Here is a 23,515-nt window from a genome sequence, read left to right on the forward strand (position 1 = left end):
CATAATGTTCTGCCGGGTGTGTTGTGAGTTTCCTTCGATTTCTGACTCGACAAGCATCTTTGTTACTGGGACCAGTAATTTTAGGAAAGACCCCATCAGAACCCATGAGAAATCTCTGCATCACAAGAAATGCATTGATGCTTAGTCTGCAGCATCTTTCCCAGAACAAACACCAATTGCAAAAAACATACTAAAAATAAACCAAGCACAACAAGAAGTCCTGAAAAAGCTGTTTAGAACAGCGTACTATGTTGCAAAGAGTGAACTACCATTGGCAAAATTTAGCAGTCTTTGCAAACTTCAAAAAGCAAATGGCCTAGATCTTGGTTCCACTTACCTCAATGACCATGCTTGCAGAGAGTTTATTGGAGCAATAGCACAAACTTCAAGAGACCAGATCGAAAAGGAAATTCAAGAAAGCAGGTTCTTATCCATTCTTGCAGATGGCAGTACAGACACTGGTATAATAGAACAGGAGTTGGTTCATGTCAGGTATGTGAGAGATAATGGTGACATGTCCACATACATGATCAAATGTCAGCCAGTCAAGAGTTCAAATGCTGCAGGTATTTTAGAGGCTACCGATGAAGCAGTGAACACCATGGATATCAGAGAAGACACATGGAAAAATAAAGTAGTGTGTGCAAATTTTGATGGTGCTGCAATGATGATGGGTGAGAAAACAGGAGTAGCTGGGAGACTGAAACGGAGCATACCCCACATCATAACAATCCACTGTGTGGCACACAAATTAGAGCTAGTCGTGCTGGATAGCGTGAAACGCTGCGAGTACCTGGTGAAATTTGAAGATACACTGAAAACCATCTTTAAGATGTACTACTATTCCCCAAAGAAGCAAAGAGAACTGACAGAAATAAGTGAACTGCTAAATGAGAAACTGTCACATTTCAGTGGCCTGAAGAGCACATGGTGGCTTCCAAGCTGGCTGAGATGTCTGAAGGCTGTGGAAAAAAATTACACTCCCACTGTTGTTCATATGGAGAACATGGCAGGAGGAAGTGATGTCAAGTCCGAGGATGCAGTCAAGGCTAAGGGGGTGGTGCAGGAGATGAAGACTGAGAAATTTGTTTGCTTCCTGCATTTCATGTTGGACTACAGTACCATCTTATCCAAGTGCTGTACTGATTTTCAGCATGATAACCTAAACATCACACGAACAAATCAGTTAGTTGAGAGCACCACATCACGCTTACTCAGCCTAAAAACAAAACCAGGAGAATACCAGAAAACCTTGAACACAAAGTTCACAGCGAACAAGGATGGTAATATTTGCTACTGTGGAACTCAGCTCACAAAAAGTCAACGACCTGCTAGAAGAGGTGAGGGTACAGACAAAGACACATTTGTTGCAGAGATTCAGAAGATTATTGACAACACAGTCAAGTACATGGACGACAGATTTAAAAATCTGCGTGAAAAGCCTCTCTCTTGTTTCAAGGTTTTTGACCCTTCCACTCTTCCCTACCCCAGAGAAGAGCTGGCAAATTATGGGGATGAAGAGGTAGATTATCTTGTCACACGTTGCCAGTTTGCTAGATGAGGAAGAGAAAGAGAAAATTGGATGGATCTAAAAATGTGGCTTGCAGAACAGTGGGGTAGCAAGGTAGATTGCTTGTACAGAGATCTCCTCTCTGAGCATCCAGAACACCTCTCTCATATCTTGTTGCTGGTGAAATTAATGCTGACACTTAGTCCATCAACAGCCATCTGTGAGAGAGGATTTTCTTGCATGAACCGAGTGAAGACAACACATCGTACCTCTCTACACCCTGAAACACTGAATGGCTGCATGCAACTCTTCTTTAATGGGGAAACAGTTGAATCTTTTTGCCCTGACAAGTCAATTCGTTTCTGGATGTTTTTTGGAAAAGGTTCAAGACACCTGGATCATAAAACCCCAACAAGAACAAAGAGCAGTGAAATGGAGGCCGATGCACAGGAAGAGAAAGCTGATGAAGGAGATGCTATGCCCTCAATGTCGAGTGGCATTTTTTCATCCATGACTTCAGTGGAAATTTCAGATTCAGAATCTGACACAGACTGATTCATGTTCTACACAGTTCTTACAAGTTCATAGAAATTTCTGTTAAATTAGAACCAAATATTTGAGTTGATGATTGTAATTTTTATACAGTTGTTGTAATTTGTGTTTTAACAATTTTTTGATTAATGTTTTGTTTCCTTTACAATATTATACATTAAAAATAATCTCTTGTTTATTTGGGCTACTTAAATTTATTTTGGGCTACCAAAAACTAAAGAGTGCCTGCCCGAAGGGCTACTAGGGATTTTGAAATTTTGCGAGCCCTTTAAATAATATATTTAATCAGCTTTTGTGAAAGATCCTTAGTCTAAACCATTATTGCAACTCACCTTGAACACATTTGTGGGAGAGGCTCATTTTATGTATCACATAAATTCTGTAGTCTGAATTCTCATCACATCTGAAGCAAATCGGCGATCATTGTACTGTAAAGTTCCCAAAGGCCTAATCATGTTTTAATATCACTTTATGCTATGAAAATTAGCAGAAGATTTTAAAAACAGCAATATTATATAAGTGTTGAATAATTGTGATATGGCTATATTTACAAAATATCCTGTTATTCAGGAATACTGCATGATACAGTTTTTGTTATTTTATGTATTACTCAACTGCTATGGTAGCAGTCCAAAGCAAAATCTAGGTTTTTGAAAATCCTTAATTGGTAAATCGTTACAATCTTTGAGGGGCTGATTAGTTCCTATTGCAACTGTATACTGTAGATTACTCAGAATCAGACAAATTTTATAGAGCTAGAAACCATAATTACATATCAGTCTCTAGATCTGTGTGCATGCTTCTGCAAAATAAGATGCTTTGTTTGTTACTATCCCTGCATCTTTGGTTTTGATGTGAAAAGTAGAATGTAACACTTGATCCACTCATCTCATGTTCAGTCTGAAATACTTTCTCCTGCAAAAGGACCTCTAGTAAAAAGAAGCATCTGCCTTGAGATTATTGAAATGTTGTTTGGATTATTATTACTGATTTCTCAGACTTTCTAACAGATTCAATTATGTGAGCAGACAGATATTTTCTGTTCAGTATTCTTAAATGTCCTAAAACAGGGAATTGTCTCTATCTTTTCCATGTATAAAATATTTTTATTTACAATTTATTATTAAAAAGGTTCACTATAACACTGTTGAATTTCATGACTGAGTGTGCTTTTTTTCCTCAAGCACCCCAACACTCACTTCTCAGCAATGATTTGTCAGACGTAAAGAGCCTGTTCATGATTAAAAGGTCTGGAAAAAGTGTGCAGTGAAGTGCAGGTGGCTGTGGGAGGACTGATATATGAGAGTCTTTTAGCCTTTATCTGCATAATCTAGTATAGAGGGAGATCTTTCTGGCAGTTGGTGCTAATACTATTCCGTCCCTTGGGCCCCAGCTTCAGTGTGTGCATGTTTGTGCAGCTATCACAAGATTGATCCTCTACTCTTTAGCTCTTTTAGTGTTCCAAGTCTGCTGAGCATAGCATTTATGTGGTGATTAAACATACTGTCCCCTGTTCTGACAGGAGCTGCTTAAGACGATTAAAATGTCACTTTCATATCCATAACCCATAACAGAATAAAGGCATGTCACATACCAGACCTTTGTCTTACATGTTTAGGCTTCTGCTGACTGAGGTTTGAGACATAAAGTGTTCAATTCCCAATGAAGTGTTGGGGGAAAAAATGTATTAAGCCATTTTTACTGAGACTGATGGATAACTTATTAGGGTACATAATATTTCCTTCTGAATTTTTGATTGTTTTGATGATCTAAGGCCTGAACATTGTTTTATTTTAAAAGATTTCCATTGACAGTAGCATTTCCAGATAAGTTTGTCATCCACACAAAAACCTCAACAATGTGTGAATCTTGCATCTTATCAGCCAAATGCACCATTTGGTTAGGGAGCACAACCAAAATAAATGGAAATGCTGAAATTACAAGGAAAACGGAAACTTCTTTGTCAGAACAGATTATGAGGTTCATAGACTTGGAGTCCTGTTAAAGTAAATATTGCTGAATATTTGAGTGTTCCAAGGTGCAACAGGCATCAACTAATGCAGAGAAGTTAAGACATGCTAATCCTGACAGTAAAGATGAGATTTCAAAGAGAATGACATGATAGTTATATCAGTGTTTTCGAATAGCACAATTTTTCCCGATCTACACTGCTACATTTTTAAATATACAGACGTTGGACGGAAGGCTGAAATTAACAAACCAAAAAGATGTGCTTTTATGTTATTCTATGTTACTTTTGTTTCTTCTCAGCTACTAGAGAGAGGCACATTAGATTAATTAGCAGCTATAAACTATGTCTGAAACTCACTGTGACCCTGTTATACAAACAGAAGGAATGGAATGGACTAATGTATTCTACTGGACTGCATGCTGTCCTTGCATTTTTGACAATGATTATTAATTGCAGTAAAAATTAATGTTAATATGTTTTTGAGATGTTTTTAAGAACATTAGTTGCTGATGTATTTTATTTATTTATCTGTGTAATGTTTTTTCCATAAATGACTTTTTAATTACTTGGCTGCAAAAATAAGAAAGAATTTAAGAAAAGATTTTAACAGCTGAAACAAAGATGCTGATTACAGTTTGACAGATAGACAAAGAAAAGCAGGGAAATAAATGTTGTTTTATGAGCATGACAGCAGTAAGCAATAATAATGGCGAGTTCCTAAGAGGTTTCCTACCAGGAAAATGCGGCAAATCTGCCCATTATTTTATTAAATTATGCCATAATGTGTAAGAAGATTTGCTCTAAATGTAATTAATTGCACCTCATGTTAGTCATTATTTCATTTTGTCATTTCAGGGGACAGTCTTCAGTGTGAAAATATGTTTTTAACATGTGTTTATCACTTTTCCAGCAGTTTATGGAACCAAAATCTTTTAGATGTTGCTGTTATGTGTCTGCTGAACTGAGTAAATGATGCAGTTGCTTATAGCATCTGCCATCCTTTAAAATAATCATGCTGTTACGTATTATTAGTTAATTGCTTATTTGCAGTAAAAGCAGTCACTCGTATACCAAGCAGAATTATTTTTTAAATAAGGAGCTGTCTGATAAATGTCTTGTAAAAACTTGTTTCTTTCATATATCAGTTTTTCTTACCTATTATTTAAGATAATTATTAATATTATCTTATTTTTAAGAGTCTGTTAAAATTAAAAATTTCATGTTTATAAATCGAAATATAGGGTAAACCAGAGTATCAATCCATTTTCTGAACCTGCTTACATCAATTCTGGGTAAAGGGTCAGAGTCTTTCAGAGTATCAGATGAAAGACAGGAATCAATACATATACTCACTTATCCAGGACCAATTTAGAGTCTCAGTATGCATGTCTTTGGATTGTGACAGTAAGCTTGAGTAAAATATACAAATGTACCCATCCATGGAGCTGTGTGCCAGCAACGCTAAACATGGCACCATGCTGTCACCCTTTTAAAAAAAGTTAATAAAAATATGTCTGCAAACAGTCTTCTTTGTAGTACCCAAGATAACTGAGCATTAATTAAAATACATTATTATTATTGTGTGCCTTCCTGTATGCTATATAACCTTTTTCTCTTTCTCTGTTTTTTGCCCTGTAGTACTGATCTTATTTTCTCTTTATCATGTAAATGAAAAGGACAATGAGGCACATTAAAAGTAGGCTAAAACTCTAACAAAAAAAATCCAAATGAAAACAAGGGGGTAGAGTATGTAGTGTTGCAGTTGGGCTTCCGCGATATTGGAGTGAGCTTTGTAGTATTTGTTGATCAATTGATGATGACTTCCTGTTGTTGTCTTGATCTGTCCTGATCAGCACTGAAGATGCATTGCCATTTTGATGCTAAGTTGCTGTCAAGGATCTGGGAACAGGAACAGCACCCGCCATTATAGACAGAGCAGCCCTCTTTCCAGTTCCTCTTTACTATGAAGCTCAGGTGCATCCTGTTTCCCCTGATCATCCTTGAGATGTTTTTGCAGCTTAATTGGAGTCCACCTGTGGTAAATTCAGTTGATTGGACATGATTTGGAAAGGCACACACCTGTCTATATAAGGTCCCACAGTTGACAGTTCATGTCAGAGCACAAACCAAGCATGAAGTCAAAGGAATTGTCTGTAGACCTCCGAGACAGGATTGTCTCGAGGCACAAATCTGGGGAAGGTTACAGAAAAATTTCTGCTGCTTTGAAGGTCCCAATGAGCACAGTGGCCTCCATCATCCGTAAGTGGAAGAAGTTCGAAACCACCAGGACTCTTCCTAGAGCCGATGGCCGGCCATCTAAACTGAGCGATCGGGGGAGAAGGGCCTTAGTCAGGGAGGTGACCAAAAACCCTATGCTCACTCTATCAGAGCTCCAGAGGTCCTCTGTGGAGAGAGGAGAACATTCCAGAAGGACAACCATCTCTGCAGCAATCCACCAATCAGGCCTGTATGGTAGAGTGGCCAGACGGAAGCCACTCCTTAGTAAAAGACACATGGCAGCCCACCTGGAGTTTGCCAAAAGGCACCTGAAGGACTCTCAGACCATGAGAAACAAAATTCTCTGGTGCGATGAGACAAAGATTGAACTCCTTGGTGTGAATGCCAGGTGTCACGTTTGGAGGAAACCAGGCACTGTTCATCACCAGACCAATACCATCATGGCAGCATCATGCTGTGGGGATGTTTTTCAGCGGCAGGAACTGGGAGACTAGTCAGGATAAAGGGAAAGATGACTGCAACAATGTACAGGGACATCCTGGATAAAAACCTGCTCCAGAGCGCTCTTGACCTCAGACTGGTGGCAACGGTTCATCTTTCAGCAGGACAACGACCCTAATTACACAGCCAAGTTATCAAAGGAGTGGCTTCAGGTCAACTCTGTGAATGTCCTTGAGTGGCCCAGCCAGAGCCCAGACTTTAATTCCGATTGAACATCTCTGGAGAGATCTTAAAATGGCTGTGCACTGACGCTTCCCGTTCAACCTGATGGAGCTTGAGTGGTGCCACAAAGAGGAATGGGCGAAACCGGCCAAGGATAGGTGTGCCAAGCTTGTGGCATCATATTCAAAAAGACTTGAGACTGTAATTGCTGCCTAAGGTGCATCCACAAAGTACTGAGCAAAGGCTGTGAATACTTATCTACATGTGATTTCTCAGTTTTTTTATTTTTAGTACATTTGCAAAAACCTCAAGTAAACTTTTTTCACGTTGTCATTATGGGGGTGTTGTGTGTAGAATTCTGAGGAAAAAAATTAATTTAATCCATTTTGGAATAAGGCTGTAACACAGGGGTCCCCAACTCCCCCAGAGGGCCCCAGTGGTTGCAGGTTTTCATTCTAACCCTCTTTCTTAATCAGTGACCTGTTTTTGCTCCTAATTAACTTCTTTTGAATTCATTTTAATCAACTTGCTCTCGAAGAATTAGACCCCTTAATTGTTTCTTTTTCTTAATTAGTTGCCAAACAATAATGAGATACAAAATGAGCTAAAACACGACCAACAAATTGTGTCCATCATACAATATCTGAATATAAAGAAAGATGATGGTCTCAAGGATGTTGATCTGCTCAGGTCCCCAAAACATTTTTCAGGGCTCTTAGAAAAAAGAAAATCAACAATTTCAGAAATATATACCATTGCATAATGAGAGCAACAACAAGCCATGGAATTAAAGAACAGGTTTAATTAACGACAAGTATCCACACCTAATTAAGCAACCGGTTGGCGTGAAATTGGTTGATGTTTGAGGTCCTGACTTAGTTGGTCTTCGTTGGCTCACTCACTTCACATTTCAAGGAAAGAAAGGAAGCAATTCAGAAGAGCAATGAAGAAATTCAGGGGAAAAGATCTTAAAAAACAAGTCAATTGAAATTGATTCAAAAGAAGTTAATTAGCAGCAAAAACAGTGCACTAATTAAGAAAAGGGTTAGAATGAAAACCTACAGACAGTGGGGCCCTCCAGGACTGGAGTTGGGGACCCCTGTTGTAACATAACAAAATGTGGAACAAGTGATGCGCTGTGAATACTTTCCAGATGCACTGTAGATATTGTGTCAAGGAGAGGAGTGCAAAGTGGGGAAAGCATAGATAGGCAGCATAGGATGGCAAAAGAGATTGGGACAGATATGGGGCGCTGTCGTCCCCTTGAGCCCTCAGACCAGACGCTAGACACCAGATAAAAGTCCAAATATTAATTTTATTTTTATAATAATGTGCACAAAGCACCTTTACCTCCACTATACTTAAATAAATTACAATAAACACAATTCTCAATAATCAATCACAATCCACCAACTCCCAGACGCGTTGTCACCCTTCCTCCCAACTCAGCTCAACACGCTGGGGTTTCCCATAGTCCTTTGTAGTCCTTGACCCGGAAGTTCTGATCCCCCAGTCCATATGATTCCCCAGCACTTCCGGGTCAGGTGAAAACTTCTCTTTTTCTTCAGCCCGGAAGTACTTTATTTCTTCTGACCTCGTAACTGTGAAGTACTTCCAGGCTATACGGAACATATACGAGTCCTTGAGCCTCCCTGCAGCGTCTTCAAGAAGTACAAGAAGATAGGGCATAAGGTAAAGAGAGAGGAGGCGAAGGCTAAAGATAAGTCACATAAAGATAAGTCTCATACATGTACATTGTATGAGAGAAGGTTGGATGATAGCGCAGATAGTGAACCAGGAAGTGTTAACGGATTAGCAAAGAAGAAGTAAGGACAGCTATGAAAAGGATGAAGAATGGGAGGGCTGTCAGCATAGCTGACATACCTGTGGAAGCATGGAGGTATTTAGGAGAGATGGCAGTGGAGTTTTTAACCAGATTATTTAGTGCAATCTTGGAAAGTGAGTGGCTGCCTGAGGAGTGGAGATGAAGTGTACTGGTATTGCTTTTAAAAAATAAGGGGATGTGCAGAATGTAGTAACTACATGAGGTTATGGGAAAGGGTAATTGAAGCTAGGTTAAGAATGGAGGTGGTGATTAGTGAGCATCATTATTGTTTCCTGCTGGGAAGGAATACTACAGAAGCAATGTTTGCTCTGAGGGTGTTGATGAAGAAGTATAGAGATGCCCAAAAGGAGTTGCATTGTGTTTTTGTGGACCTAGAGAAAGCATATGACAGGGTGCTTATAGTGTAGTTGTGGTATTGTATGAGAAAGTTAGGAAAGGCAGAGAAGTATGTAAGAGTTGTATAGGATATGTACGAGGGAAGTGTTACAGTGGTGAGGTCTGCAGTAAGAGTAATGGAGGTGTTCAAGGTGGAGGTGGGATTACATCAAGGATCGACTCTGAGCCCTTTCTTATTTGCAATGGTGATGGACAGGTTGACAGAGGAAATTAGACAGGAGTCCCCATTGGTCTATGAGGTTTGTGGATGACATTATAATGTGTAACAAGAATAGGGAGCAGGTTGAAGAGACCTAGGAGAGGTGGAGATATGCTCTACTGAAGAGAGAATTGAAGTAGAGAAGGACCAAGACAGAATATACGTGTGTAAATGAGAGAGAGGTGAGAGGAATGTTGAGGATGTACGGAGTACAGCTGGTGAGGTTTTAATACTTGGGATCAACAGTACAAAGTAATGGGGAGTGTTGAGAAAAGGTGAAGAAGAGAGTGCAGGCAGGGTGGAGAGGGTAGAGAAGATAGTGATTTGTGACTGATGGGAACCAGCAAGAAAGAAAGGGAAGATCTACAAGATGGTAATGAGACCAGCTGATATGTATGTGTTGGAGGCACTGACAAAAAGACAGAAGACAGAAGTGGAGGTGATGGACTTAATGATATTAAGATTTGCATTGGGTGTGACGAGGATGGATAAGATTAGGAACGAGTACAATAGAGGGTCAGCTCAGGTTGGACAGTTTGGAGACAAACTCAGAGAGGCGAGACTTCTTTGGTTAGGACACTTTCAGGGTGGAGATGGATGGGAGAAGGATGCTACGGATGGAGTTACTAGGCAAGAGGAAAAGAGGAAGGCCTCAGAGGAGGTTTATGGATGTGGTGAGAGAGAGGACATGTAGGTGGTGGGTGTGATAGAGCAAGGTGCAGAGAACAGGAAACTATGGTAACAGATGATCCACTGTGGCAATTTTTTTTAATATTAATTTTATTACAATCCATACAAAGCAATCAGGTTTTTACAAAAAGAAAATTTGAGTTAAGAACAGATCGATCCCCACCCCCCCACTGTGGCAATCTCTAATGCTGAAAAGGAAGAAGACTATGTTTTCCACAAACCTCTGTAAATTGTGTTTTTTAAGATTATTTTACACTCAAAACTGGCACACATGAACAAGTACAGGTATCTGTTGTGTGACCTGCTATGGGCTGGAACCCTCTCCTATGGTAGTTCCTGCCTTATGACCATGAATTAAATTAGAAAAGAGATGTATGTATAATTTCTAACAAATATCAATTATTTGTTTCTTCATTTTGTCTTGTCTTGTGATCAGATATGTACAGTAGATTCTTAATATTTATTTCTAACAATAGGAAAATTTATATTCACTATTACCCATCAATCAGTAGTAACCATAAGCAATAAAATACATCCTTACATTGATCGCTTATATCTAGACATATTAAAAATTACAGCTGGTAATGTATTTTATTACCCTAAAACTAGTTTCAACAGGTGTAAAAAGTTTTGGAGCACTGGTCTATACAACAACAGTGGGCGGCTTTCAGTATGTGACACCAAAAAGATGCAGATGAAAATCCAAAAGGTTACTTCGCAAAAAGTGAAATGAGAGTGCTGCATGCTGCAGTACTCTTGAAGGAGCATTATGCTTTCTTTCTGTTGGAACCAAAAGTCTCACTATTGAGTAGGATTCCATTTCGAAATGCATGTAATACAGAAATGTGAAATGTTCATACTTTGAACTTTGCAGAAAGTATGCAAATAAATGTTTCTCAAAAGAAAGTGGCCCTGCTGGTTAGGTAACCAGTAGAGTTGCCCAGTATGCTGCATCTGCTCTGTTAGTACAAGCTTTTTAATTCAAATTGCAAGTCACCATTCAACGTAATTTAAAATTTCTCTCAAGTTGTAATCATTGTTTTATTGGTAGTGTTTTGCTATGAATACAGCTTACATGTGCATTCCTTACCAACTGCTTGGTCTCGCTGGCAGTTCTGTATGCAGATAATGAAAAAAGAAAAGCAAGGATTTTGAATATATGGACTGGAAGCTTAGGCTTGGTCTGAGATTTAAGCATTATGGACTTGGATGGGATGCTTATTCATTTCATCGTGTTAGTTAATGGGAGAGATTTTGCAGTTAGAATAAACATATGGTATTAATACTCACTGTAATATACAGCTAGCTGAAAGTTGCTATAAAGAAATACAGCATAGCTACTTTAAATATTTTTGGTCATTGTTTGCACACAAAAGTAATTAGATTTTTTTTATATCTTATATTAAGTGTTTGAGCCCCATGTAGAGAAAATTGTTATTTGCATGATTGGCATCCAGCAGTCATTCTATCATGTTGTTGCTCTGTAGTCTTGTTGCTGTTTTGGAGATTCAGTGTATTTCAGTATTCTAATATTCACTTTGTTGTATGTTTTGTACAAGAAATTACAAAAGCAGATTAAGTCAGCCCTTAAATTCCCCAAGACTTTTATGCCTAAGATTATGATATACACCCAAATGCAATAGACTTTTTTTCTATTCTTTAAGCCTTATGTCAGCATCAGCTGGGTTTGCTAAAAAAACACCTGCTTTATTTTCTGTTGAGTTATGTACTTGATGTTCAACTGGCTAATATTTCTTCTGGTCATGTAGGGATTAAGATGTAGTATCTTTTTTGTTTGCTTAGAAGACTACACAAGTTTGTGTACTTTGATTACAAATATTGAGTACTTGCAACTTTTTGTTCTGAAATTTTCTTTCATTTTTGTTACATCCTAACTAAAGCTTTTTGAATCAAACCTCACTTGACTCATTTTTTATTTTTTCTTTATAGTATACAATCTGGAACTTCCTCCCCAAAAACCTTTTTGAACAATTCAGAAGAATTGCCAATTTCTATTTTCTCATCATCTTTTTGGTTCAGGTGAGTGCTTATTCTACATATGATAGCTGGGTGTTTATTAATACTGTTTACTTTTTTTTCTCCTGAAAATGAAGGGGTATGGCGTTAGATTTGGGGAATTTTATTTTAGGAAGCCTCTGAAGCCCTAATGACAGAGTGTAAACTGTTATTTAGTAAACCAGCAACACCATTTAAACAGTAAACCACAAAACACAGCAAAAATCATTGGTTGCAAGAAATAAAAAAACATATTCTTAGATGGCTATTGCTTTCCAAGTATTATCTCAGCTTCCAGATCTGTGCTGCCTTCTGTTTTCAAAAATGGTAGAAATGGAAAGCAGTGATGTCTATGCTAAGGATTGATTGCTGAAATATTTACATGTTACAAATGTGCATATGCACAAAAAATTCAGATGCATAAAACTGTGTGTAAGCAAAGCTAACACCATCGTTTAAAGACTAACGTCTTAACCGGAATGAACTTGGCAAATGAGGACAAACATTGCAAGGGGAGGTTTTTATTGGAAAATCAACCAACTAAAGTGGCCACAAACTGCAGTGCAAAGTTTGATAAATAAATAATCCTATAAAACATGGAGGAGGTTAAAAACTGTGCAATAAATAATCCATTTCCTTTAAACCTGCCGACAGGTGCAGTTAAACTTCATATCGGCATTCTGTTCCTTGCTGCCCTTCCTTCAGCATATGCAGGGCACCCGTCAAGCCCCACATGATTTTCCCTTGCGGGGAGACAGCATCAATCGGGCCACTCCTACTCACAAGAAAGCGCTCAGTTTGAGCGCCCATTTCATCACCTCAGGCTCCTATGGCACTAAGGCTCACTCACGACCATCTTCCTCACTCGATTCAGCTTGGGCACTATCACTTGCCATCTCTGCCTCTGCCTTGCTGTCTTCCTTTACCTTTAACTTTCTTCATGTCTCTTGAGTCTACTTCTCTCTGTCCCTGGCCAGTCTGTTTCCTTCTCAATCCTCCAGTTTGCTCCTCCTAACACTCATGCTTTCTTTTTAAAATGGGGCACAGCTGCAGCAATCAGCAGTTCTCAATGCAAATTTGGGCCATGGGCAATCTTGCACCTATGCACTAAGTGCAGGGCCATCCACTCTCACATCACCCATGGAAAGCACTCTCAGGACGCTACCATGCCTCCACCCAAACGCACGAGTGTGGCAGCTAGACTTATTTATTTATTAAAAACTCTCCCACCTGCTGTTGACCTCACTTTACCACATGGAGGCAAGGTAAAACATATTATTTGGCAGTTTGAATGGGACTTGAAAGTTCAAGTTTTCAATTAAGTTACTTCCCCTTTTATTAGCAACACTAGAAAATACTCGTGCTTCGCAGCGGCGAAGTACTGCCTTAAAATTTTTATTAAGAAGAAAATTAAACCTTTTTAAACTGAGGGAAAATATACCAATAATTATTTGTTAAGGATCTCTTTGTATACCGCATTGTCATTTCGGCCCTCCAGTTGTAATATGACCAAGCTGTGCGCTGAGCTTACACTTGAGCATGCAATGTACAGTTGGCCATGTGAAAAGTAATCTTGTCTCAAACCTCACAGCTTGGATTGCTGCTGTCATAATTGGTTTGAGTTTCATGGTTTGTTTCAATTACGACAGTATTTGCAGTGACATTCGGCATCTGTCAAGCGTTGTAAGCATACAACCGGTTTCATCAATAACTTCACATCCAGCTTTTGAGAGTTTAAACGTTCATAAACATCAAAGTGTCCAATACTGAAATCGTCACCTGGGAATCTAAGATGTTTAAGAGGCATTGGAGGTTGTCGATAGGTGTAAAATATTTGGCCATTTCGGTACACTTGAAAGCGACAACCGAAAAACTCAGCGGCAGCCATCAACTCACATGCAGAACCATAGGTGAAGGGCTTAAGCATTTCACTCTTCTAGTGCTCCTGTGTAGTATAATTATCTCCTGTACTGTCATCAGTCCACACCTTGAACCTGTCCCAGTCATTCAATACGTAAGACACAATGTTCCTCCGGATATCAAGAGTGAGCCTGATATGGCCGTGCAATATATAACAAACAGAATGGAAAAGGCAGGTGCCATCTCCTGGGATGGAAACCACTCGGGGAAGTGACAGTTCTGTGCGATGGTGATCACCTCGATAGACATGTTAATAGGGGTATGGTTGGAAAAGGAAATGGGTACCTGAACAATGTAAAGTAAGTCTAAAATACCTACACAATAATTATAATCGCAATAAACGAACAATAAAACAGTGGAGAAGCCGTAGATTAAATAAAAAGGCTGTAGTTATCAGCATGGAGACGTGAATCCCGTGGCGAAGCAAGGAAGGGAATGTAGAGACCGGAGCGACGGACGGCCCGATATTGGCAGGCAGCCAACAACGTGGGATGCGTTGGGATGGGGAACCCAACGGCGCCTCACACGGTGACCAAGCTGCAGGCTATGGAAGTATATATGTACGTAAGTAGGATTCAGTTAGTGTTCGGAACCCTCGTACCAAATTTCTTGAAGATGGGCCCATAAGTAACAAAGACCGTTTGAAAGTTCAATATGGCGGCCGACAGTGGCATCATACCACTGAAATAAGTACATATATCGGTTTCGGTTAGCGCAGGGAAGCCGCCTACCAAATTTTGTGCAGATGGGGCCTTAAATAAGAAAGTTCAACATGGCGGACGTTGTCGACCGTTATGCGTAGAATTTCTAAATGAAACCCGCTTAACTTTTGTAAGTAAGCTGTAAGGAATGAGCCTGCCAAATTTCAGCCTTCTACCTACACGGGAAGTTGGAGAATTAGCGACGTTGGAAAGTTCAATATGGCGGCCGACAGTGGCGTCATACCACCGAAATAAGTATGTACATTGGTTTCGGTTAGCGCAGGGAAGCCGCCTACCAAATTTCATGAAGATGGGGCCATAAATAAGAAAGTTGAACATGACAGACGTTGTCGACCGTTATGCATAGAATTTCGAAATTAAACCTGCTTAACTTTTGTAAGTAAGCTGTAAGGAATGAGTGTGCCAAATTTCAGCCTTCTACCTACACGGGAAGTTGGAGAATTAGTGATGAGTGAGTGAGTCAGTGAGGGCTTTGCCTTTTATTAGTATAGATTTACAGAAGCCAGAAACAAAATTCTACCTCAGACTTTTTTCCAAGTATTAATTACCATCATTCCTAAGAAAAATAAGGACTTATTACAATGTGTACAATGTGCATCATACAGACCAATCTCACTTCTGAATAATGATGTTAAGATGCTCTTTAAAGTTCTAGCTAGAAGGATTGAGAAAGTGCTTCGGTAATATCACAAAACCAAACTGGATTTATTAAAGGCAGACAATTTTCACCCACAAAGTCTAACACCCCAGAGATGATTTTATCATTGGATGCAGAAAAAGCATTTGATATGGTTGAATGGGACAAACTTTTCACAACATTGGAGAAATTTGGGTTTGGTCCGAAACATATGTGCATGGATCAGACTACTGTATACCTGTCTAGAAGCTTCAATTTGTATTAACAACATTAATTCGGACTACTTTAAACTAGAACATGGTACTAGACAAGGATGCCCCTTGTCACCATTGCTGTTTGCAATCGCCATTGAGCCACTGGCAGTTCACTTTCAAAATGCTTATGAGATTAAGTGGATTACTTAGTACAGAGAAGTACAGAGAAGTACTTGAACAGAAAATATCACTATATGCAGTTGATATGATACTTTATATATCAAATCCACAAAATGCTGTGTCTGTAGTCCTAACAGCACTAGCAGAATTTCAAAAGGTTTCTGGACTCAAAATTAATTTGAATAAAAGTGTGCTCTTTCCAACGAACTCTCTAGCATTAGATTGGACAGTTTCCCTTTTAATCATCACTGATCAGTTTAAATACCTAGGGGTAAATATCACAAGAAAAACATAAAGCTATTTATCAACAAAATTTTGCTGTCTGTATGGAAAAGTTTAAGTAAAACTCGCATAGATGGTATGCCCTTTATCTTACTTTAGTTAGAAGAATTAACATTGTCAAGATGAATATCCTTCCTAAGCATCTTTATCTATTTCTTAGTATTCCCATATACTTCAACAAATGGATGGCTCTACCTAACTTTCAATTTTATTACTGGCAACAAATATACAAGCTATAAAAACCTGGACATTGACACAAATAGATGAACACACAGATGCATGATCCACAATAGAAATAAAATTCTGTAGTACAGTAATCCATCGCTATATTGCGCTTCGACTTTCGCGGCTTCACTCTATTGCTGATTTTAAATGTAAGCATATCTAAATATATATCACGGATTTTTCGCTGGTTCGCGGATTTCTGCGGACAATGGGTCTTTTAATTTATGGTACATGCTTCCTCAGTTTGTTTGCCCAGTTGATTTCATACAATGGACGCTATTGGCGGATGGCTTAGAAGCTACCCATATAGAGCATGTATTACATATTAACTAAAACTCCTCAATGATATAAGATATGCTTCCCACGCGGTGCTTGATTGTTTGCTTTTCTCTCACCCTCTCTGACATTCTCTGCGCCTGACGGAGGGGGTGTGAGCAGAGGGGCTGTTTGCTTAGAAGATACGGACGCTCCTCTAAAAAATGGCGCTTTATCGCGGTGCTTCGGCATACTTAAAAGCCCAAAAGCACGTATTGATTTTTGGTTGTTCGCTTTTCTGTCTCGCGCACTCTCTCTCTCTCTCTCTGACATTCTCTGCTCCTGACACGCATTCTTTGAAGAGGAAGATATGTTTGAATTCTTTTAATTGTGAGAACTGTCATCTCTGTCTTGTCATAGAGCACAGTTTAAACTTTTGACTAAAGGGTGTTATTTCATGTCTAGAGGGCTCTAATAATGTTAACAGTGTGGGAGAGTTTATAACGGCTTAAAATATATAAAAATAACCATGCAAACATATGGCTTCTACTTCGCGGATTTTCATCTATCGCGGGGGGTTTTGGAATGCAACCCCCGCGATCGAGGAGGGATTACTGTACTTCTTTACATTCCTTGCTTTGTACCCCAGTAAATATGAGTTATTGTCAATGTACTAACAACTCAATTGTGCTTCATTCACTCAGAATATGGAACTAATGTAGGAAGTATCTGTGGCACCTCTGCATGATAACTACCTTTTTCCACCCTCTCAAACGTACGCAGTTTTTAATGTTTGGAAAACATCCATCCATCCATCCATTATCAACCCGCTATATCCTAACTACAGGGTCACGGGGTCTGCTGGAGCCAATCCCAGCCAACACAGGGCGCAAGGCAGGAAACAAACCTGGGCAGCGCGCACGCGCACACACACACACACACACACACACACACACACACCAAGCACACACTAGGGTCAATTTAGAATCGCCAATCCACCTAACCTGCATGTCTTTGGACTGTGGGAGGAAGCCGGAGTACCCGGAGGAAACCCATGCAGACACGGGGAGAACATGCAAACTCCATGCAGGGAGGACCCAGGAAGTGAACCTGGATCTTCTAACTGTGAGGCAGCAGCGCTACCCACTGCGCCACCGTGCCGCCCATTTGGAAAACGTACGGGATTAAATCACATAGAGATTTGTACATAGATAACGTCTTTGCATCCTACAAACAATTACACTCCAAATTTAACTTTCCATCAACACAGTTCTTTCACTTCCTCCAAAATAGAAACTTTGTTAAACAAAATCTGCCCAGTTTCTAGAAATATTAATCAGGCTTGAGGACTCAGACATCGTTTCTATAATATATAAAAACATTTAAAAATCCTTTCTTTTCAAAGATCCCTGCTTACAGTAGGAAAAGCATATCTTTTTCAATATTTCAGAAAAGGAGTGGAAGGTAACCATGCACAGAATTCATATGCACAAAGCATACAATTATTCAATTATCTGTCATGTTTAAAATTGTCCAAAATGTTTCCAGGGCAAGTTCCATCCTGTGAACATTGTGGGCCATATGTTTTGGGCATGCACCAAATTAACATCATTCTGGACCAAAATCTTTAAATGCCTTTCAGACAGCCTTGATGTCACAATCTCTCCTAATCCATTAACAGCTGTGTTTGGTGTACTCCCAGATGGGTGGAGAAGGACAAACAAACTAATTGCCTTTACTTCACTATTGACACATAGACTTATCTTGCTCAACTGGAAGAATCCTAACTCATTTCTTGTAAGTCAGTGGGCAACTGATGTATATACTATTTGAAATGGGAAAAATCACATTCTCGAATAGAGGATCTGTTCAGAACATTTTTAAAACCTGGCAGGATCTAATCAATAACATTTTAGAATAAGCATTTAAATTGGGGAAAAGGATTTTCTCACCCATTTTTTTCCTACTCTTAAAAAGTTTTAGTCTGGCTGTTAGCCTTGCTCTCTTTCTCATGGGTAGTGGTTGATTTGAACTTAGTCTTGTCAAGTTGAACTTGCTTGTATGGAATGTTACTTGCTTTTAATTAATTCAAAAAATGTAAAAAAAAAACAAACAAAATAAGTTCAAGTTCAGAAAGTTGCACAAAGTGGTCAGATGTCAAAGTCGACATGCATAGGCTAGTGTATGTGTGTCATACAGAAGTGTATTAGGGTCACAAAGAAGAAAGAAAAAAGAGGGACACAGTAAAGAAGAAAAAGATATGTGTCTAGATTAAAGTCAAAATATTGAGTTTAATCTTGAAAATTTCCACTTTAATCTCTGTGGCCCATCAGGCTGGCACCGCCAGCTTAACCTGACACAGACACGTGTGGGACACAAGTGCACGGCACACACTGATTTTTATTTATTTCTTTTCTCTTGTGGGAAACGTCTTCCCTGTTTCCCACAAGCACTGCAACACAGTCCAAGCACAGCACAATGCACAAACCTTTGCTTTCTTTTCCTTCTCCTCCACTTCTCAGGTCAAGTCCGAGTAGTGGCTGCTGGCTCCATATATATATATATATATATATATATATATATATATATATATATATATATATATATATATATATATATATATATTACTCATTTTTAGCAGCACTTCCAGGTGTGGCGGAAGAACTTCCCATAAGGGCTCAGCAGCTCCTTCTGCAGCATCCATCCCTTGGCGGCGCTTTCAGATCCCAACAGGGCTGCGCCACACTCCAACTCCCATGAAGTCCTGCCAGAGTCCGAGGCACCGCTACAACCCAGGGGGGTTGCCATCTAGCGTCCCGGGGGAGGTAACGCTGTGGCCATGCAAGGGCCCCAGCCGTACGCTACATCATGTAGTTTATTTTGTCATTAAAGTGGAACGTTGTAAACGTCATCTTTAAACTGATGTTTAATTTACAAGAGCTTCTCAAATCCCATTTTAACTAAGTAGCATGTTAAATGCTTTTTATCCTATGTGCTCCCCAACACAGTCATTACTCATTAAGTGCTTATTAAATGGGCTTTCTCTTACACTGACAGGAACACGCATGGAGTGATCGCCACACAGAATACATTACATTTATGATATTACAGCTCTTTGAACATTTTAGAATTTGATCCGATTTTCATGATAAAATGCATTAAAGAATGTATTAAACTAGTGGGGGCATGGTGGTGCAACAGTAGCAATGAGCGATGAGGGATAATGGAATAATTTACTGCAGCAGTGGTGTCTCTGTCAAACATACCAACCCCCAATTCCTGTCTTTCCTTTTTCTTTCTTCACATAAGCAATCACCACACAATAAGCGTCTGTAATAAATGGAAAAGCAGTTGTAATCTTAGAACGCTGATTCTTTAGAACTTTTAAGTAACATTGAAAATTTTTCATTATACATGTTTAATTATTCCAACCATCCATCCATCTAGGGTTGCGCCAGTCCAAGCAAGCACAGAGTGTAAGACAGTAACAAATGCTGGAGGGGTGCCAGCTCATTGCTAACATTGCGCCACCGTGCCCCCACATGTTTAATTATTAACAGTATTAATTATTTAAATAAAATTTAACAATTTATCTGTAAAATGTAATATCCATCCATTATCCAACCCGCTGTATCCTAACTAAAACGTTACGGGGGGTCTGCTGGAGCCAATCCCAGCCAACACAGGGCGCAAGTTAGGAAACAAACCCCAGGCAGGGTGCCAGCCCACGGCAGGGCACACACACACCAAGCACACACTAGGGACAATTTCAGATCGCCAGTTCACCTAACCTGCATGGACTGTGGAAGGAAACTGGAGCACCCGGCGGAAACCCACGCAGACATGGGGAGAACATGCAAACTCCACACAGGGAGGACCCGGGAAGCGAACCCAGGTCTTCTAACTGCGAGGAAGCAGTGCTACCACTGCGCCACCGTATCGCCCTTATGTCAAGTATACATCCTAGTATTATAACAGCACAAAGCTCCAAGAGGATAGCTGTTGGAAATCTAAATCGACTTAGAAACCAGTCATAATCATCTGTAACTCTGTGCTTTCTTCTGTTGAACTGAATTGATTTTCTTTATTGTCATTGTATGATACAATGAGATTCAATATACAACTCCTCCATAAACTGTTTTCCTATAAAATGATAACAAGAAACAAAATACAATAAAAAAATGAAAAATGTACAATATGAAAGCATAAGTACAATATACATGTACATATAGTGCAGAAGGTTCATAAAGTGGCTCAGGTTGTACAATTTCACCGTTGTAGTGCAAGTTTACACTGAGGTAATTGTAAGTATAAATAGTTCTACTGGTAGCACTTGAGTAACTGTTTGAGTACGTTTATAACTCTTGGGATGAAACAGTTTCTGAGCCTCAAGATCCTCCCAGGAAAGACTCTGAAGCATTTGCCAGAAGAGAGAAGTTCAAATATATCATGGGTGAGTGGAAGCCATGCATATGCTGGTGGCCTTCCTCGAGGCTACAGCGTGTGTTATAAATGTCCTCTAGGATCTTCTGCGCTCTCAACTCAGCCTGCCGTAGAGCTTTCCGATCAGCTGCTGTGCAGCTGTGATATCACACACAGATAAAATGGGTTGCACTGAGAGTAACACCACTAAAGCAGGCACGGTATCTGGAATAGTTTAGCCATTCCATGCACCATTATATTGTTACACAATGATTACAATCAAGTGCCTTAAATTTGTAAATGATATGCAGTTAATTCTAGTGTATTTGATAAAGCTTGTGTCATGGATGTAAATCTAAAAAACAAAGGGAAATGACACAGAAACTACAGCACTGCTTTGATGCTGGTGCTGCCTGTTTGTAACACCAAGCAGAAATGTGCTGCCGTAAAAATGTGCGTGGCTTTACGCCAAGTTTAGTTTTTATACATCTTGAAGTAAGCGTGGAAACGGGCATATATGCAACATTTTTTTGCATTTGCACCATTTATACATGAAGCCCCTGGTCACTATAGAAATCTGACTTACATGATAGACGGTGTAAATAAAACTCTTATTGTCTTAAAAAAAATCATTTGGGTACCTTGTATTAGAACAGTAAAGCAGCACTGCTTGTTACTCATTTTAAAAGCAGATGGGATGCCTCTTTCCATCATGGTCCAGAATGGTAAAGGGCAGCTCCGTCACCTACGCTGCCACCATGTTTCTCTCTCAAGATTATTAAAAGGCACAGACTCACGCTTCCAGTTTATGTCTGTTTATTTCACATTAGTTAAAGCCAGAACAAAGTCAGTTCACGTGAGTCGCTCGGAGTACATGCATCAAAGCTTCTCAGCTGTGCTTGTGCTATCTCGTGCGATCCATCTCGCGAATAATGTATTCGTCTTAGGCATGACAAACGCCAGCGGCAGCATGTTTATGAACCTAATTTAAAGTTAAGCTTTACACCCTGCTTTCCTATTCGTTTGCATAAGCACAGTCCTTCACCAGCAATTTTAACTCCGTTACATCAATTTTAACTCTGCTACAAAGTGATCAAAAGCCTCATTTATACCCTGCGTATTCTCATTAAACTTGTATCTCACGAATATCTTATTCGTCGTAGGCATGTCAAACGCCAGCGGCAGCCTGTGTATGAACTTAATTTAAACTTAAGGTTTACACCGTGCTTTGTTTCCGCAGTAGCTGCACTTATGAGTACTGTATGCTTGTATGCCTCACTCACTTCATATTCTTTTGCTGCCTTCTCAATTGTGTAATGCGTTTTTTTAACAAGTTTCATTCATCGAAGTGATCACTACCCAAATCGGTACTCGTGAATCTAAGATGTTTAACAGGCATTCCCGGTACTGTATTAAGTTGTGGATTTGCCTGCGAATATTTAGCGGCAGCGTGTCTATGAACGTAATTTAAACTTAAGCTTTACACCTTGCTTTACTATTGATATGTGTACAAAGGCTTGTTCAGCGTCAGAGGGTTGTTAGATCACACACTGCATGCACGGGTTTACCTTTCCCAGTCCTGCAAAGTCAGTTCATGTGAGCCGCTCGGAGTACATGCATTGAAGGTTCTCAGCTGTGCTTGTGCTATGTCGTGCGATCTTACGATGTCCACAGCTTTATTTAATGTTAGCTAAGACCCTGGCACTTAAAAGTTTCTCTTGCACTTTTGCTGAGTTTGTGCCTGACCATCTCATCTTCGTTTGCACAGTCCATTTTGCGGCAGCGTGTCTATTGAATAGCTGCTGACGGACAGCCTTATATGGGCAGGCACTCAATTACGTGGGAGGCGTGATGATGCGGGACGCAACTCCGCCTTTTACGGTGACCGAGCTGCAGGCTATAGCCGTATATATGGACGAAAGTAGGTTCCAGTTATGACCGTTACGCGTAGAATTTCGAAATGAAACCTGCCTAACTTTTGTAAGTAAGCTGTAAGGAATGAGCCTGCCAAATTTCAGCCTTCCACCTACACGGGAAGTTGGAGAATTAGTGATGAGTCAGTCAGTCGGTCAGTGAGGGCTTTGCCTTTTATTAGTATAGATTCATGCATTTATAGTTTTGAACACATTTTTGTCATTAACTGAACTACAGCTTTTTTACTGTTAATATATATGTTTACTTTATTTATACAGGTGATATCACTAGCACCTATGTGCACATCATAGCCCTTGAAACAATACTCCAACCTCACAAAATGAGTCAAGATGTCTCACTAGATTTCTTCCTTTGGGCATATGTGAAACATTTAGCAGAACTGTCATAGCTGTAGCAGTCATCACACCAGTGAAACTGACAAGGCACAGAGACAAAAGAACATTACTTTGATATCTGATTAGGCTAAGCATAGTGGTAGCAGCTCCCTAGTCTCTCCTAATGCAGCATACTCCTTTTGTAACAAGCTCAAGGCGTACATAAATACATGTGGCACAGAGGCTAAAGAATTTTAATTCATTGTCTCCAAGTGGAAAATGTCTGTGCGAGAGGGAAACACTGAATGCCACACCATAACTGGTAGCTTGTAGTTACAGCTTAGGTT

General features: G+C 39.6%; 1 protein-coding gene across 5 annotated transcripts in view; it reads left to right on the forward strand.

The window, feature by feature from the left end:
* atp11c (ATPase phospholipid transporting 11C) overlaps window positions 1-23,515 on the forward strand; it is a 266,736-nt gene that overhangs the window by 86,161 nt on the left and 157,060 nt on the right. For all 5 annotated transcript variants that reach the window (XM_039766150.1, XM_039766151.1, XM_039766152.1 and 2 more), the window contains exon 3: window positions 12,017-12,106. In XM_039766150.1, the coding sequence (XP_039622084.1) occupies window positions 12,017-12,106 (90 nt within the window). The remainder of the gene's footprint in view (window positions 1-12,016; window positions 12,107-23,515) is intronic.

This window comes from Polypterus senegalus, chromosome 10 (assembly GCF_016835505.1).
Source record: "Polypterus senegalus isolate Bchr_013 chromosome 10, ASM1683550v1, whole genome shotgun sequence".
NCBI lineage: Eukaryota > Metazoa > Chordata > Cladistia > Polypteriformes > Polypteridae > Polypterus > Polypterus senegalus.